This window comes from Ranitomeya imitator, chromosome 1, assembly GCF_032444005.1.
Source record: "Ranitomeya imitator isolate aRanImi1 chromosome 1, aRanImi1.pri, whole genome shotgun sequence".
In the NCBI taxonomy this organism is placed as follows: domain Eukaryota; kingdom Metazoa; phylum Chordata; class Amphibia; order Anura; family Dendrobatidae; genus Ranitomeya; species Ranitomeya imitator.
Window position 1 is genome coordinate 970,584,539 of NC_091282.1, and position 19,021 is coordinate 970,603,559.

General features: G+C 44.9%; 1 protein-coding gene across 2 annotated transcripts in view; it reads right to left on the reverse strand.

Annotated features, from left to right (window-relative positions):
* ELOVL6 (ELOVL fatty acid elongase 6) overlaps window positions 1-19,021 on the reverse strand; it is a 191,357-nt gene that overhangs the window by 15,519 nt on the left and 156,817 nt on the right. For both annotated transcript variants that reach the window (XM_069743854.1, XM_069743855.1), the window contains one exon: window positions 10,729-10,880. In XM_069743854.1, the coding sequence (XP_069599955.1) occupies window positions 10,729-10,880 (152 nt within the window). The remainder of the gene's footprint in view (window positions 1-10,728; window positions 10,881-19,021) is intronic.

Consider the following 19,021-nt stretch of genomic DNA (forward strand, 5'->3'; position numbering starts at 1 on the left):
GCCCCCCACATATAATGACTGTGAGTAAAGATGAAAATTACAAACACAGAGATGAAATAGATTTAGCAAAGTGAGGCCCGACTTACTGAACAGACTGAGGATAGGAAAGGCAACTTTGCGGTCAGCACAAAAAACTACAAAAAGACCACGCAGAGGGCGCAAAAAGACCCTCCACACCGACTCACGGTGCGGAGGCCCTCCCTCTGCGTCCCAGAGCATCTAGCAAGCAAGACAAAAATCAAAATAGCAAGCTGGACAGAAAAACAGCAAACCAGAGAAAAACAAGCAGTAACTTCGCTTCTGCTGGGAAGACAGGTCACAAGAACGATCCAGGAGAGAACAAGACCAATACTGGAACATTGACAGGTGGCATGGAGCAAAGATCTAAGTGGAGTTAAATAGAGCAGCCAGCTAACGAATTAACCTCATCACCTGTGGAAGGAAACTCAGAAGCCGCAGCCCCACTCACAACCACCAGAGGAAGCCCATGGACAGAACCAGCCGAAGTACCATTCACGACCACAGGAGGGAGCTTGACAACAGAATTCACAACAGTCCCAACCCCATTTATAAGGCAAGAAATCCCACTTATTAAACCTGATAGGGCACACCTGTGGAGTGAAAACCATTCCCGGTGACTACCTCTTGAAGCTCATCAAGAGAATGCCAAGAGTGTGCAAAGCAGTCATCAAAGCAAAAGGTGGCTACTTTGAAGAACCTAGAATATAAGACATATTTTCAGTTTGAAGTTCATTCTCTGTCCTCCGTAGTAGCAATCTTGCCTTGCGCAGGCGTGTACTATGGAGGACAGAGAATGAACTTCAATCCAATATTGCAGCCAGCATGCAAGGAAAGGGTGAATCAAACACCCGAAAACCCCGCCCCTATGGCTGAAGATTGTTCCCTCCAAATTCAGGTGACAGAGTCTCTTTAAGGGGCATCAGTAAGAGAGGCACATTTTATAAGTGTTTATTTCAGTGTGTGCAGGGAGAATAACTAAAAGAGCCACCTTGTCAGAATGCAGCATTAGTGCTGGACAAGATGGCTCTTTTAGTTACAAACACCTGGGGGGGTGACAGGTTCCCTTTAACAATCACCATGCATGTGTATAGAAGGTATCAAACAGAAATAATTCCTTTAAACAGGGATTTTCATAAGTACACATATACTGAGTTTAGAGTGACATCCACTGGTCAATGGTAACAACATAAAGTGCAATATGACTACTAATGATGTGCAAGTATGCAGACAGGAATAAATAAATATTGTATCTGTAACCAGCTATTAAAGTTGGAGTCCATAATAAAGTGCCAGTGCATTAAATATAGATATTTCCTAATCAATTCCTATAAGTAGGTATTTTTGTAGGTATACATTGAATAAATTATTGACAATTCCTAGTAGTAAAGGATAATTATATCAGAAAAATGTATAATCAAAATTTTTATAAAGGCTATATACATGGTATGGTAACAGAATAAAGTGCCGTGCATTTTACATTACCGTATATCTATAGGTAATGCACTGACACTTTACTATCGACTCCTACTTTAATAGCTGTAGTAATTACATTTTAAATTTCATTATTTGGGCTGTAATGCTTCCCTCCTTTTGGGATTACAGGAACTTAAATTAGTAGCACCACTCTAGTGTTGAAATAATAATAATAAAAAACACTGGAGGGGTGCTTTATACTGCACTTGTTGCCTAATAACCTTTAAATATTAAATTTGTGGTGACAAAGTTCTCTCCCTCCTCTGTACCAGTCAGTTTGTTTACTATATTTTATAATATTGTCATAAATGGAGTTAGTTATACAGATCAAAGGCTGGCGGCATTGGATCACTGCTTGCAGCCTTCCTCCCACCTGTGAACAGGTAAAGAGCAGACATGGACTTTGCATACAGACTAATTAACATGTAGCTGACAGTTGTTAAAAAGGCAAACATTGACTGTAGCATCCCTTTGGTAATGAGGTTGCACAATCAATGCAAGGTGAAGATACCTGCCCTAAGGCTGACACTACAGCTCCATATTACAGACCTCACATGGCAGTGGGTGAACAATATTTTCCATGCCTTATCTACAAAATCCAAATGTGACACAGTCCAGGGATATATCCATGAATGAGGAACATACTGCATGTGCATCTTTGGGTAAAGTTGCAAAAGTGTTTAACTGGCAACCCACAGGAACTCAATATGTACAGTTAGGTCCATATATATTTGGACAGAGACAACATTTTTCTAATTTTGGTTATAGACATTACCACAATGAATTTTAAACAAAACAATTCAGATGCAGTTGAAGTACAGACTTTCAGCTTTCATTTGAGGGTATCCACATTAAAATTGGATGAAGGGTTTAGGAGTTTCAGCTCCTTAACATGTGCCACCCCTGTTTTTAAAGGGACCAAAAGTAATTGGACAGATTCAATAATTATAAATAAAATGTTCATTTTTAGTACTTGGTTGAAAACCCTTTGTTGGTAATGACTGCCTGAAGTCTTGAACTCATGGACATGTGTTTCCTCCTTTTTGATGCTCTGCCCGGCCTACACTACAGTGGTTTTCAGTTGCTGTTTGTTTGTGGGCCTTTCTGTCTGAAGTTTAATCTTTAACAAGTGAAATGCATGCTCAATTTGGTTGAGATCAGGTGACTGATTTGGCCATTCAAGAATATTCCACTTATTTGCTTTAATAAACTACTGGGTTGCTTTGGCTTTATGTTTTGGGTCATTGTCCATCTGTAGTATGAAACAACGACCAATCAGTTTGGCTGCATTTGGCTGGATCTGAGCACACAGTAAGGCTCTGAATACCTCAGAATTCATTCGGCTGCTTCTGTCCTGTGTCACATCGTCAATAAACACTAGTGACCCAGTGCCACTGGTAGTCATGCATGCCCAAGCCATCACACTGCCTCCGCCAGGTTTTACAGATGATGTGGTATGCTTTGGAGCATGAGCTGTACCTCGCCTTCACCATACTTTTCTCTTTCCACTATTCTGGTAGAGGTTGATCTTGGTTTCATCTGTCCAAAGACTGTTCTTCCAGAACTGTTCTGGCTTTTTTAGATGTTTTTTAGCAAAGTCCAGTCTAGCCTTTTTATTCTTGATGCTTATGAGTGGCTTGCACCGTGCAGTGAACCCTCTGTATTTACTTTCATGCAGTCTTCTCTTTATAGTAGATATGGATTTTGATACGCAGACCTCCTGGAGAGTGTTGTTCACTTGGTTGGCTGTTGTGAAGGGGTTTCTCTTCACCATGGAGATTATTCTGCAATCATCAACCACTGTTGTCTTCCGTAGGCACCCAGGTCTTTTTGCATTGATGAGTTTACCAGTGCTTTCTTTCTTTCTCAGGATGTACCAAACTGTAGATTTTGCCACTCCTAATATTGTAGCAATTTCTCAGATGGGTTTTTTCTGTTTTCGCAGCTTAAGGAAGGCTTGTTTCACCTGCATGGAGAGCTCCTTTGACCTCATGTTTACTTCACAGCAAAACCTTCCAAATACAAGCACCACACCTCAAATCAACTCCAGGCCTTTTATCTGCTTAATTGAGAATGACATAACGAAGGGATTGCCCACACTTGTCCATGAAATAGCCTTGGAGCCAATTGTCCAATTACTTTTGGTCCCTTTAAAAACAGGTTGGCACATGTTAAGGAGCTGAAACTCCTAAACCCTTCATCCAATTTTAATGTGGATACCTTAAATGAAAGCTAAAAGTCTCAACTTCAACTGCATCTGAATTGTTTTGTTTAAAATTCATTGTGGTAATGTCTATAACCAAAATTAGAAAAATGTTGTCTCTGTCCAAATATATATGGACCTAACTGTATATTGTGGATATACTATATTTATGTATATAGGATGTTCGGAAAGAAGACAACCAAATGGTCTCGCTAGGAGGTTCCTGGGGGAAATAAGATCATCAGCAGAAATATGGCCAAAAACTAGATTAGAATCAAATGTAATCAGCTGTCCACCTTTATCTCTGCTGTAGGAGGAGTGAGGGGTCTTTGGAATATCTGTATCAGATCCCAGAAGAAGAAACACACATTGCAGATCTGTCCAAATTTCCTGTGTCGCTCTCCTCCACCAGAAGCTTTCATGGATCCAATTTGAAAGATGTATCTGTATATTATCCCTTTTATTTTATACTGTTTGTTCCTGTATGTCCATTTGTTACTCCATCTTTTGTAAACTTTAAAATGTAATAAGTTTGTCCCCCGTTTCTCTAACGTGTCCATGATCTCGAGGAGAGTAAATAGCTTGGTTGTGTTGTAGCAAGAGTGCAAGGTAGAGAACCGTTCAGGTGTATGGGAAAGTTGAGTGTGCATGTGTACCAGTGTGTTGCCCAGTGGAGAGACCTCGCTGACTTATCAAAACGACAACAGGTGGCAGAGTAAGGTGTGGCATAGGCGTGGGTAGAGTAAAGTATCGTGAAGAGTAAGGTGTGGTGTAGACGTGGGTAGAGTAAGGTGTGGCGTAAACGTAGGAAGAGTAAGGTGTGGCATAGACATGGGTAGAGTAAGGTGTGGTGTAGACATGGGTAGAGTAAGGTGTGTCGTAGACGTGGGCAAAGTAAGGTGTGGCATAGACATTGGTAGAGTAAGGTGTGGTGAAGATGTGGGTAGAGTAAGGTGTGGTGTAGACCTGGGTAGAGTAAAGTGTGGCGTAGACGTGGGCAAAGGTGTGGTGTAGAAGTGGGCAGAGTAAGGTGTGACGTAGATGTGGGTAGAGCAAGGTGTGGCGTAGACGTGGGAAGAGTAAGGTGTGGTGTAGACATGGATAGAGTAAGGTGTGCAGTAGACGTGGGCAGAGTAAGGTGTGGCATAGTTGTGGGTAAAGTGTGGCGTAGACGTGGGCAGAGTAAGGTGTGACGTTGACGTCGGTAGAGTAAGGTATGGTGTAGACGTGGTGACCGTCTGTGGAGTGCACTTACCTCATTGTCAGCCTATTGTGATGAGTGGATCAGATAGTGAGCATCCAAGGCAGGTGTGTTGGGAGCGAGTCGTTATTGTGACACATTGGTGGAAGCGGTAGTGCTGTTCATGACATGTTTGTAAACCCTTTTCACATGTTCAGCTCCGTGGAATTAATGGTGCTTCAAAAACAGATGCATACTAATACAAACAGTAACAATTATAAGTAACTTGCATCCTAATCATTACATTAATGATAAATACCGCTCTTCTAATACTTATAATACAGTATATATTAAACCATATGACATTGATCGCCGTGAACTGATCCGAGGTAGATAACAGTCAGTTGAAGGCTTAAGCAGAGATTATGTCATTTACAGCTTATAAGAAAGCAGCCTATGATTTGTCAGCATTATGACGGACATAATACAACCTCTAAGTGTACTTGTGTCATTCTATTCTTGGGAACGGCACGAGTCAAAAGGCATACAACATTTATTTCTATATTGGAAAATGAATGGAAATCAATCAGCTCATTGTAGATTAGGAATGCATTAGTTTACACTGTGCTTTTTCACACACGCTCCAGCGCTGACCTAAATGCAGAAGTGAAATAGAAAGATCAGGAGGTCTTTTCACGTGAAGTCATATTATATACCTAATAGACTGGTTACTAGAAGATGGGCACTCTTTATAGGAAATGCACGTGCTGCTTATTACATTTCCTGGCCTATCAGGGAGGTGCTTGTAAATATATAGATTTTACTCATAGCCCCAGGATACTAGACGTAGTGAATGTTATCAACCGGCTATACAGTCAGAAGTAAGCATTCAATTACTAAAAGTCTTATGCATTCCAATTTACTGGCAACACCTATGATGCAAGCAACAATTTCAACTTTCCTCTGACTCCGTTGAATATTAAAGAAATCCTGACCAAGCTGGGACGCAGTTCATTTCACACAAGAATACCTAAAGGAGTATTCCAGCAGAAAACACTTATCACCTGTCAGTTCAGCATATGCACTGCCACTTCTTATAACTCTATGGAAGTGAGAGCGAGAGCTGAGAGGTCTTGAGTTAAAGGTTTTCTTTTAGAATACTGCTTTATAGGCGGTTGTGAAGTTCTGGCTGGGTGACGCAATTAAATACACAGCGGTAAATACAACATTTGCATTGGAAAGGGTTAAATCCGCTGTCGCATTTGCAGCATAAATTGACATGCTGTGCATTTCAAATCTGTAGAGCTGATCAATTTAGATTGTGGATATTCCCCATAGTGAATGCATAACATTTCTCAATATCTTATACACATTAATGTTATTGTGAAAGGGATCAGAATTTCCACCTGGAGCAGGGAGTTTCCAAAAACTAAATCTCACTCTTGCAAACTTAGGCCAGCAGTGAATTACATGGAACCCATTCAAATTAATGGGAGACCATATACATTTAAAGGGAATTTGTCACCAGGATTTGCAAACCCATCATAGACCAGCATTATGTATGAGAAGAGGCGCTGATTCTAGTAATGTATCACTTACTGGGCCGTTTGCTGCAATTTTTATAAAAATCGCTGTAATATCTGCTGCAGATCTACTACCTCACTGAACACTGAGCTCTGTATAACCCCAGCCACACTACTGATTGGCAGCTTTCTTTATACACTGTGCATAGGCAGACAGCTGCCAATCATTGGTGGGGCCAGGGTACTCATGAATATGGAGGACTGCATGGCAGCAGGTTACTAGTCTTCGGGTTCGCCCATCACTATAGAAGATTCTCACTTGAACAATAAAGTTTGGGGTCCATACTGAACACCTACTGTTCGGCACGAACCCCAAACACGGACTTCTCCAGGAAGTCTGTGTTACAGTTCAGGTATGTTTCCCACACAGTCATCAGCATGACAGAGCGAGAAACACCGGCTGCTCGGATCGACAGTAAGATGATTACCACCAGTCAGAGAGCTATGGTTCCCATCAGCTGTGACCAGCGGTAAAAAGTTTACGGACGGTCACAGAGGTGTTGGCTGATGAGAGTACTAAGAACAAGAGCAGGCACCGTTGTTGTAAGTATGTGCTATAAATAAATAATAATTTAACAAATGACGTGGCTCCTGTTCTACTTTTGATAACCAACATGGCAAAACTGACAGCTGTGGGCTGCAACCCTCAGCTGTCAGCTTTATCATGGCTGGTTATCAAGAACAGAGGGGTCACAATGCCGTTTTAAAAAAAATTAATTTAAAAAATCCCCCACACTTTTTGACCACCAAAGCTAAAGCACACAGCTGGGGCTGGTACTCTCTAACGCTGGTAAGAGGCCATGGGTATTGGCCCCTCCCAGCCTAAAAATAGCAGCCCGCAGCATCTCCAGAAATGGCACATCTATTACATGAGCTAATTCTGGTGCTTTGCCTGGCTTTCTCACTTGCCCTGTTTCGATGGCAAGTGCGGTAATATTTGTGGGGTTGATGTCACCTTTGTATTGTCAGGTGACATCAAGCCCATAAATTAGTAATGGAGAAGCGTCAATAAGATGCCTATCCATTACTAACCCCATAGTCAAATTGTAAATAAAAAACACCCAGAAGAAAGTCCTTTATTGAAATAAAAATCCACACCCTGTTTTACAAATTTATTTAAAAATAACAAAGTTATAATCATCTTATGCCCATTCCATTAAAGTAATTGTCTCCTGTAAAAAAAAGAAAATAAAAAACCAAAATACTCACTTTACGCCCAATCCATTGAAGCTCTTGTTCCCTGTAAAAAAAAGAAAAATAATGAACAACCATATCCCTCAGTTGTCTGAAGTTAAGATATCCCACGCCATATTCCACATAACCCATGTCTGCGATATGTGGTTTACAACCTGGACAGTGCCATGAGCCTTAGTGACTAGCGGTGAAGTCATTGAGGTTACTACAGGTCACTGAGGCTGCGTTCCCACATTTTGCTGTGAGCCAGGATGGTGAACTGCAGTGACCTCAATAAGATCACTGCAAGCACCGTCAGAATCTCACGATGATCTCCTTGAGTTTACCAGAGTTGCTACTCACAGAAAAGTGTGTGAACGCAGCTTCAATGACCAGTGGTAAACTCTATGATGTCACCACTAGCTACTGAGGCTGCACAAGCAGCACCTCACTCTGCCGTGGGTTTCAGCCTAGATGGTCGCATCATGGCACGGTCCAGGTTGTAAACCACATATTGCAGACATGGATTACGGTGTTGGACATCGTCACTTCAGACAGGTGAGGGATATGGTTGTTTATTATTTTTCTTTTTTTACAGGGGACAAGGGCTTTAGTGAAATGGGCGTAAGGTGAGTATAACTTTATTTGTTATTTTTAAATAAATTTGTAAAACAGAATGTGGATTTTTATTTTAAATAAAGTACGGTACTTTTTTTCTGGGTGTTTTTTATTTACAATATGACCATGGGGTTAGTAATGGATAGGCTTCTTATAGGCGCTTCTCAATTACTAACCTGTGGGCTTGCTGTCATCTGACAATACAAAGGTGACATCAACTCCACAAATATTAACCTACTTGCCAATGCCGCAGAGCAAGTGCCGGGCAAAGCCCAGAACTGGTGCATCTAATAGATGCGCCTTTGATGGGATGGCTGCGGGCTGCTATTTTTAGGTTGGGGAAGGCAGTATCCATTTCTGCTTTAGATTGGCTGGTTGACAAAAATTGGGGCTCTCACACCATTTTTTTTAAATTATTTATTTATTTAAATAATTTAGAAAAACGGCATGAGGATCCGTCTATTCTTGATAATCTGCCACGATAAAGCTGACAGCTGAGGACTGCAGCCTGCAGCTGTTAGTTTTGCCATGCTGGTTATCAAAAATAGACCCTATGTCATTATTTTTTTAAATTTATTTATAGCGCAGGCGCCCGCTAATTAATACTCTCATCAGCTGTGCCTGCTCTCTCTGTTAACAGCAACAGCAGATATAGGCTGATGGGAGTAGTGCTCTCATCAGCTGACGCCTGTGAATTGAAGTAAACTTTTTACCGCCGGTCACAGTTACTGATTCACGCTGTGGGAACCGCAGCGCTCTGACCGGCGGCATTGATCTTACCGCCGATCAGAGGCAGTGTTTATTGAGCTGTCATGCAGATGACAGCGTGGCAAACAACTGATGTTCAGTCCCCCCATTCATCTGAATGGATTCCGGGTTCAAGGGAACCTGTCACCCCGTTTTTTGAGATTGAGATATAAATACTGTTAAATAGGGCCTGCGCTGTGCGTTACTATAGTGTATTTTGTGTACCCTGATTCCCCACCTACGCTGCGCAATACATTACCAAAGTCGCCGTTTTCGCCTGTCAATCAGGCTGGTCAGGTCGGGTGGGCGTGTTCACAGCGCTGTTTCTTCCTCAGCTTTACGTTGGTGGCGTAGTGGTGTCCGCACATTGAGGTGACTAATCCACTGTGGGCACGTGAACAAGGAGCGCGCGATCTGCGCTATCACCCCGACATCGGTGGGGGCGGCCATCTTCCTGGGGCCGCGCGTGCGCAGATGTAGTGCTCTGCTGCACGGGGCTTCAGGAAAATGGCCGCGGAATGCCGCGCGTGCGCACAAGAGATCGCGGCGGCCATTTTCCCAAAGCCGAGATGCAAACTCGGCTTTGGGAAAATGGCCGCCGCGATCTCTTGTGCGCACGCGCGGCATACCGCGGCCATTTTCCTGAAGCCCCGTGCAGCAGAGCACTACATCTGCGCACGCGCGGCCCCAGGAAGATGGCCACCCCCACCGATGACAGGGGGTGATAGCGCAGACCGCGCGCTCCTTGTTCACGTGCCCACAGTGGATTAGTCACCTCAACGTGCGGACACTACTACGCCACCAACGTAAAGCTGAGGAAGAAACAGCGCTGTGAACACGCCCACCCGACCTGACCAGCCTGATTGACAGGCGAAAACGGCGACTTTGGTAATGTATTGCGCAGCGTAGGTGGGGAATCAGGGTACACAAAATACACTATAGTAACGCACAGCGCAGGCCCTATTTAACAGTATTTATATCTCAATCTCAAAAAACGGGGTGACAGGTTCCCTTTAAGTTTTGGATACTATTCTGGTACCTGAACCAAACTTTTTTTTAAATATTCGGCAGAAGCCACCAGACCCAAACATCCAGTTGTTCAGCCATCATTAATCTCCTGTTCATAAAAAATTAATTTAATCAAAAATCAAAACTACAGGAAGCAGTCCAAAAAATGACACATTGCTGAAATCAGGGTCTCTGTCTCCACATTATTCTGCTCTTAGACTTGGGGCAAAAACCTGGGTTTAGATTCCCTATAAATGTATTTGTATATAAAAATACCTCCTCAGCCAGAACTTGAGTGTTGGCAATAAGGGTGTCGCCTGTGATCACTAGATCCTTGGTGACTAGGCCTTATGATGTTGCAAGGTATAGTAATAACAAAGGGTGTCCAGAATGCTGGCATTTGAGAACTGCCCAAGGAAGTTGGCACTGCCCTGTCCTTTTACCCTGTACTACCAACCTGGACATCAGATCATGGTTCTGCAAATCTTTTTGCTCAATTTTACCACTGACTTATGAAGTCTGTCATGGTTTTATGTGGTACTATTCTAAAGGTCAAAAGGGAAGAAACCCCCATGAAGACTCTTAATGCAGATCAGTGTGCTATTTTTTCTCAGATCACAAGCAATAATGAACAAGGGAACAAGTAAAAACATTGCACAGAGCCTTCCCGCAAAAATTAACCCACAGTTATTTCTTAAGAATAAAGAATGAAAGTTTCTCACCCAACTCTGGAGCTTTGCTAAGTACAAATGCGTAGGCCCAGAATTTGCTGACTGGTCCATAATAGAAACTCTGGTCACAAACTGACTGTTTAAGTCCTTTGGTCATCAAAATGTACAACATATAAGCACCTGTCCGGACAGCACCAAATATACTAAAGGGAAAAAACAAGGGATTAATATATTTAGATGAAATATTTATTCAAGCCCTTGCATCCAAAAAACTAATACTAGTAGGCAAAAGGTATTAAATTCCACATCTTTCATGTTCCTCACGTCTTGAAAAATGAATATCTCTAAGAACATCATTAACGAAACCAGAAAATTACAATGAGAAGATCAAACAAACTTGATTTTTTTTTTTTACAATATTTCAGTGGCTCCTGACTTACAAAAGTCTTGTACATGAAACAAAGCTCTACACAAACAGCATGTAAAAGACATTGAGATAGGATACACTGTATTTAAACATTTCGGTCAAAATATGCTTTCAATATTACGAACCAAATTACTTTGGCTGACTTTCATATTCATACCAAGATTCATCATATGGCCTGCTCATCCACACATTGAAAAGTTGTCTAACATTATCATAGTGTGTTAACAAACCGGCATCAATTGGTAACATGAACATAGCTTTAATATGTGAAACTAAATGATGCTCAAGTATAAATATTATTTATTTTACTGTGTAGATGGGATGATTTAAAAAAAAATGTAATTTTTTTTTAAGTTGTTTAGATATCTCATGAGAATTCCCCCACCAAAAAAAAAAAAAAGTATCTAAAATAAAAGAAGTGGAAGACATAATTTCACTCATAAGCATCTTATTTTTATGCTGAGTTTGGATTGAAATCTTTAGAATTCAGAGGTCAAGTCAATACCTTGAACTTTTTGTTATGTTTCTCAAACTATTCCTTAACTAGTTTTGCACTGTGACAAGGCACAATATCATTTTGAAAGAAGCCCCGGCCATAGAATTTCAACTTCACCGCTTTTTCCCTGTTCTTTATTACACCATATGTTGGCTACCAGTAATACACGTACACTATATGCATTATACCGTATTACTTGCAGTTTCCAGCGCTGCTCCAGTTCTCTCCTACATCACGTGACTTCAGTTGTGACCGGCCGGTTCACACAGCATCTTCTGAGCGGACTGGAAGTCACTTTCTCAATGTTAGTCTATGAGACTCCTAAGTCTAAGAGCTTTGTTCTATTAGGAAGGACATCTGTGGTGTGAGCAGGCAAGAAAGAGAATGCGGACACATAATGCAGGAGAGGGACCACAACAGAGCTGGAAATGGCAGAAGACAGCGACTGGTAAGTATATATTTTCTTTGTAACATATTTTATAAAAGTTTTAACATTACAGAAAGTGTTAACTTTTCTCTTTGTGGAGAGTAACAAGCCAAGCCTGGCATGTCGGAGTGAGGAGACTGCTCCTCTGGGAATTTAAATATGCAAATTGTCTCTTTAGAGCGGAAAAGGACTAGAACGCTACCCTAGTAGAGTTCTCTCATACAGCCAAATCAGGTTTCATATCTTGCACTGAAGAGGGGCAACACCCCGAAACACCATATCTGCAAATTGAGATTCTGGTTTGGCTTTTATCCTCAGTCATATTGCAAGGCTAACGAGCAAGCCAATGTTGAGTTCTAGTCCTATTCCTTTGCATATTTAAATGTGCTTGGAGTTGTGTGGTTTTCATCATCCGGTTCCAAAGGGCATTGTTCACAATGAAGTGGTCATCGGTGTGGGATGTGACCAAAGGACGTCCACTTCTCTGCCTTTCTGTGACTCTTCCAGTTTCTGCATCTCTGTTGCAACCTGTTGATGACACTGTCACACTCTGGCTCCGTGGCCATTTCCTTCTGAGAACATCCCGATTGAAGCCTCACAATGGCGAGGTACTGTTGATCAATTGTTAGGTGTCGTCTTGGTCGCATGATGCAAAAATGTGAACAGCATGATGAGGAGGACTGTTTAAATACCAATTCTAATTGAACCTCGAAATTTATTGGGGAAAATTACCATATTTTTCGGATTATATGACGCACTTTTGTTCCTCCAAATTTTGGGGGAATGTGGGGGTGCGTTTTATAATCCGAATCTGTATGCTGTGCTGTAGAGGAGGGGGAGCAGCTCTGGAGAGGTGTCAGGGGGCTGGAGTGGGCTGGATGCAGGCTGCAGAGACAGCAGGAGGTCCTGTGCTCCCGCTCATTAGCCTCATGTAATATTCACTGCACCTGCTGTCCATCACCTCAGTGCTGAAGCTTCACAGGGGAGCAGCGAATATTACCTGTGCCTGCATCTCCCCCCCTTCCCATCATGGATATGGCCCCCCAGTCACTCTTATATGCCCCCCCCCCCTGTGCTACTGGCAGGCACATGATGAAATAACAAACACTTAACTCACCTTCAGATGATGGCTCCGTGCTGACAGCTCCTCGGTTGCTTCCTGTGTCTGTGCTGACATCCGATCATGTGACGGCACAGCAGAGTGATAACATCACTGTGTGCCCAGGTCACATGATCTGATGCCTGGGAAACAGGAAGCAACCGAGGAGCTGTGAGCATTGAGCCATCATCTGAAGGTGAGTTAAGTGTTTGTTATTTTATCATGTGTCTGCCAGCAGCAAAGGGGGGGGGGGATGTGTCTGCCAGCAGCACAGGGGGGGGCATGTGTCTGCCAGTAGCACAGGGGGGGGGCATGAGTCTGCCAGCAGTACAGGGGGGGGGCATGAGTCTGCCAGCAGTACAGGGGGGGGGCATGAGTCTGCCAGTAGCACAGGGTTGGGGCATGTGTCTGCCAGCAGTACAGGGGGGATGTGTCTGCCAGAAGTACAGGGGGGATGTGTCTGCCAGTAGCACAGGGGGGGATGTGTCTGCCAGAAGTACAGGGGGGGATGTGTCTGCCAGTAGCACAAAGGGGGGGGAAGTGTCTGCCAGAAGTACAGGGGGGGGCATGTGCCTGCCAGTAGCACAGGGTTGGGGCATGTGTCTGCCAGCAGTACAGGGGAGGCATGAGTCTGCCAGTAGCACAGGGGGGGATGTGTCTGCCAGAGGTACAGGGGGGGATGTGTCTGCCAGTAGCACAAAGGGGGGGATGTGTCTGCCAGAAGTACAGGGGGGGGCATGTGCCTGCCAGTAGCACAGGGTTGGGGCATGTGTCTGCCAGCAGTACAGGGGGGGGCATGAGTCTGCCAGTAGCACAGGGGGGATGTGTCTGCCAGAAGTACAGGGGGGGCATGTGCCTGCCAGTAGCACGGGGGGGGGGGGGATGTGTCTGCCAGTAGCACATGGGGGGCATGAGTCTTCCAGCAGTACAGGGGGGCATGTGCCTGCCAGTAGCACAGGGTTGGGGCATGTGTCTGCCAGCAGTACAGGGGGGCATGAGTCTGCCAGTAGCACGGGGGGGGATGTGTCTGCCAGCAGTACAGGGGGGGGCATGTGCCTGCCAGTAGCACAGGGGGGCATGTGTCTGCTAGCAGCACAGTGGGGCATGTGTTTGCCAGCAGCACAGGGGGGCATGTGTCTGACAGCAGCACGGGGGGGGGGGGGGGGGGCTCTGTTTGCCAGCAGCACAGGAGGGGCATGTGTCTGCCAGCAGAACAGGGGGAGCATGTGTCTGCTAGCAGCACAGGAGGGGGGCATAAGTCTGCTAGCAACATAGCAGCACGGGGGGGGGGGCATGTGTCTGCCAGCAGCACAGGAGGCATATAGTGACCGGGGGGCTGTACCTGTCAGCAGCACAGGGGGCATGTCCCTGTCAGCACAGGGGGGCATATTGTGACTGGGGGGCATATGCCTGCCAGTACAGAGGGGCATATCACTGTGTGCCCAGGTCACATGATCTGATGCCTGGGAAACAGGAAGCAACCGAGGAGCTGTGAGCATGGAGCCATCATCTGAAGGTGAGTTAAGTATTTGTTATTTTATCATTTGTCTGCCAGCAGCAAAGGGGGGGATGTGTCTGCCAGCAGCACAGGGGGGGGGGCATGTGTTTGCCAGTAGCACAGGGGGGCATGAGTCTGCCAGCAGTACAGGGGGGCATGTGCCTGCCAGTAGCACAGGGTTGGGGCATGTGTCTGCCAGCAGTACAGGGGGGGCATGAGTCTGCCAGTAGCACAGGGGGGTGTGTGTCTGCCAGTAGCACAGGGGGGGATGTGTCTGCCAGAAGTACAGGGAGGGGCATGTGCCTGCCAGTAGCACAGGGGGGATGTGTCTTCCAGTAGCACGGGGGGGGGGGGATGTGTCTGCCAGAAGTACAGGGGGGGCATGTGCCTGCCAGTAGCACAGTGGGGGCATGTGTCTGCCAGTAGCACAGGGGGGGGGGCATGAGTCTGCCAGCAGTACAGGGGGGCATGTGTCTTCCAGCAGTACAGGGGGGCATGTGCCTGCCAGTAGCACAGGGTTGGGGCATGTGTCTGCCAGCAGTACAGGGGGGCATGAGTCTGCCAGTAGCACAGGGGGGATGTGTCTGCCAGCAGTACAGGGGGGGGCATGTGCCTGCCAGTAGCACAGGGGGGGCATGTGTCTGCTAACAGCACAGGGGGGGCATGTGTCTGCCAGCAGCACAGGGGGGGGCATGAGTCTGCAAGCAGTACAAGGGGGCATGTGTCTGCCAGCAGCACGGGGGGGCATGTGTCTGACAGCAGCACGGGGGGGGGGGGGGGGCTGTGTTTGCCATCAGCACAGGAGGGGCATGTGTCTGCCAGCAGAGCAGGGGGAGCATGTGTCTGCTAGCAGCACAGGAGGGGGGCATAAGTCTGCTAGCAGCACGGGGGGGGGGGGCATGTGTTATAGTGACCGGGGGGCTGTACCTGTCAGCAGCACAGGGGCATATTGTGACCGGGGGGGGGATGTACCTGCCAGCAGCACAGGGGGGCATGTCCCTGTCAGCACAGGGGGGCAGTGACCCAAGAGGGCATGTGCCTGCCAGCAGCACAAGGGGGCATATAGTGAACCAGGGGGGCATGTGTCTGTCAGAAGCACAGGGGGGCATGTCCCTGCCAGCAGCACAAGGGGACATATTGTGACCAGGGGGACATGTGCCTGCCAGCACAAGGGGGCATATAGTGATCCAGGGGGGGGCATGTGTCTGCCAGCAGCACAGGGGGGCATATAGTGACCAGGGGGGCATGTGACTGACAGCAGCACAGGGGGGCATGTGCCAGCACAAGGATGGGGGTTATATAGATACCAGGATGAAGGACATATGATTTGTAAGACGGACACTGGAATTATAAGACAGACCCCCATTTAACATAAAAAAATTTTTTTTCTTTTTTTCTTCACCAAATTTGGGGGTGCGTCTTATATTCAGGTGTGTCTTATAAAGCGAAAAATACGGTAATTGAAAATCTGTGGCTAGACCTCAAAATAGTAGTGCACGCTATTTTGATGACCTAGGAACGTCACAGAACTGGAAGAATTTTCCAAGGAAGTATAAATGAAAACCCCTTAAACAAGAATTGATAGACCCTTGGCTGTCTACAAAAAGGGTTTGCAAGCTGTGATACTTTCAAAAATGGGTGATCCTCGGTAAGCCAAACCTCTGACTCCACAGTTTCCCTGACTCCAACTCTACGATTCCAAATCTACAGCACTGCCTCATGTACAGAAAGTGCAGCACAGATTCAACTCAGCTAAAAGCCGAGATCCTTAGATCAGGAACAGAACAGACATTTATAAAGACATTTCATAACTTTCCCAAATTCTTATGAAAACACTTATACTACATCCTGCATTGTACTACTGTACCCTATTTATTATATATTTTAGGAGTCAGAGTCAGTGTTTATTATACTGACTTCACCAAAATGGACACTGATTCTGACTCCACAGCCCAGTCCACCAGGTACTAATCATGTAGGGTGCCTAAACTTTTGCATCGGCCCATTTTCTTTTTGTAATTTTTACATTCTAAAAGATGAAAATATTTTTTTCCCTTTGTGCCTTCAATACAAAGAAACATGTCAACCTTTACTTTAGGCCTTTTAGAAATTATTTCATCTTCAACTTGCCTTACTGTTCACAATAACAGTAATTTTGTCCAGGGGTGCCCAAACTTTTACATGCCACTGTAACGATGGACCTGTGGATGATGAGTAAAGCGTATTTTTTTAAATAACAAAATGTGCCTGGAGACCAAGATTTTCGGAAAGTGAACAATTCCTTTAAATCCTTGACCAGTTAGGTCAAACTCCACTCAGAACCTCTATTAGCCTGAGCACAAAGTGCAAATAGGGCCTTCTGGTTCATTGTAATAGTTACTATGAGTGTTCCAGCAGCCGTGACTATGATAATCAACCTATACATCCAATTCAGAGCATAGCTTGCTTTCACTTACAGTGCCTTGAAAAAAGATTCATACCCTGTGAATGTTTCCACATTTTGTTTTTATATTACTCCCACAAACTTAAAGGGAACCTTTCAACTCCCCCCCCTCCCAGGGCCTATAAAAGAGCCACCTTCAGCAGCACTAAAGCTGCATTCTGTGAAGGTGGCTTTTATATTTATTATCCCTAGGAACGCTGAAATAATGAGTTTCATAAATTTCCCGCCATACTTCTATTGAGTCAGGGAGGTATGTTTTCTCCCCCTGACTCAACTGCCTCGCAGCCGTCCATCATCCCCTTCTGGCCTCCGGGCGCCGCCTCCTCTCCTTCTCGTGACGTCACCTGGGCTCTGCAATCAGTTCCTGGGCATACACCATGCGCGCTGCCCAGGAACTTACATCAGGTGATGTACGGATATCTCGCCTGCATGTAGCAGAGGCCACAGATCCCGCCCCGCATTGTGTTATGATGTATTCACACTGCGGGGCTGGGAATCTGGCGCATGCGCAGTGAGGATTTCTGCGCCTGACCCCATCTCCCTCCGCCTCTTTCCTCCAGAGATCGTCACTGCGTAGGCGCCAGATTCCCAGCCCCGCAGTGTGAATACATCATAACACACTGCGGGGCGGGATATCCTTACATCACCTGATGTATGTTCCCGGGCAGCGTGCACAGCGCAAGCCTGAGAACCGATTGCAGAGCGCAAGAGCCGGTGACGTCACGAGAAAGAGAGGAGGTGGCGCCCGGAGGCCAGAAGGAGATGATGGATGGCTTCGAGGCGGTTGAGTCAAGGGAAGAAAACATACCTCCTGACTCAAAGGTATGACGAGAAATTTATAAAACTCATTATTTCAGCGTTCCTAGGGCACACACTCCCCTGATCCTCTACCACTTGCTGCGCACTCTGCACTTTATAGTAAGTACCGCTGTATATATATATATATGGAATGATGTCTCTGTTTGAGATGGGACCCAGTTAATAGTCATAAGTTAGAGATACGTGACACAGTGGTGCAAAGCAGTTTTAAAGGGAATGTACCCTGGCTATAACTATTGATACATTGATAGGTAATTGGATATTAGGTGGGAGGTATGGGGGGTATTGTGCCTGAAGGTTTATTTCTTCATGGTTGTCATCTGACATACACTTGTCAATCTTTTTAATGGTTTTCATAATAAAGACAATATTTAAATTGCATTGGACTGGTACATCGTTTATTCCCTAGTGGAATGTGTTTGTAGTGATAATAAACATAAGAGCCACCTTCACAGAATGCAGCCTTAGTGCTGCTGAAGGTGGCTCTTTTACTTTAATAAGCCCTGTGGGGGTGACAGGTTCCCTTTAAATGTATTTTATTGGGATTTTATGTGATATATCACCACAAAGTAGCAATTACTTGTGAAGTGCAAAGAAAATAATATATGGTTTTCTAGTTATTTTAAAAATAAAAGTCTGAAAATTATGACATGAATTCAGCCCCCCATAATCAATACTTTTGTATCATAGTCTCAAAGAATGTGAGAGTTGGAAGGGTCATAGCGTCCAATCTGCTGCTCAATGAAGGACCACTTTTTGCTGCAATTGCTGCGCTAAGTCGTTTAGGGCATGCCTCTACCAGCTTTGCACATCTTCTTGCTACTTAGTATGAATATATATCACATAAAATCCCAATAAAATACATTTAAGTTTGTGGTTGTAACATGAAAAATGTGGAAAAGTTCACGGAATATGAGCACTTTTTCACGGCACTGTCACATTGTACATGAACTTTGATTTAAGGAGCAGATTCTTCATAACTTGTGTTTTACTCAATGAAAGAGTCTGGTGTTTGTATGCATACGAGTCCAGTGTGCGGTTCTACTCAGCGATTGACAACTTTGTCTGCATTCAGTCATACAGGGAATTCTTTCAATTACTGGATGGGACCGTCCATTGGACTTATATATACAAA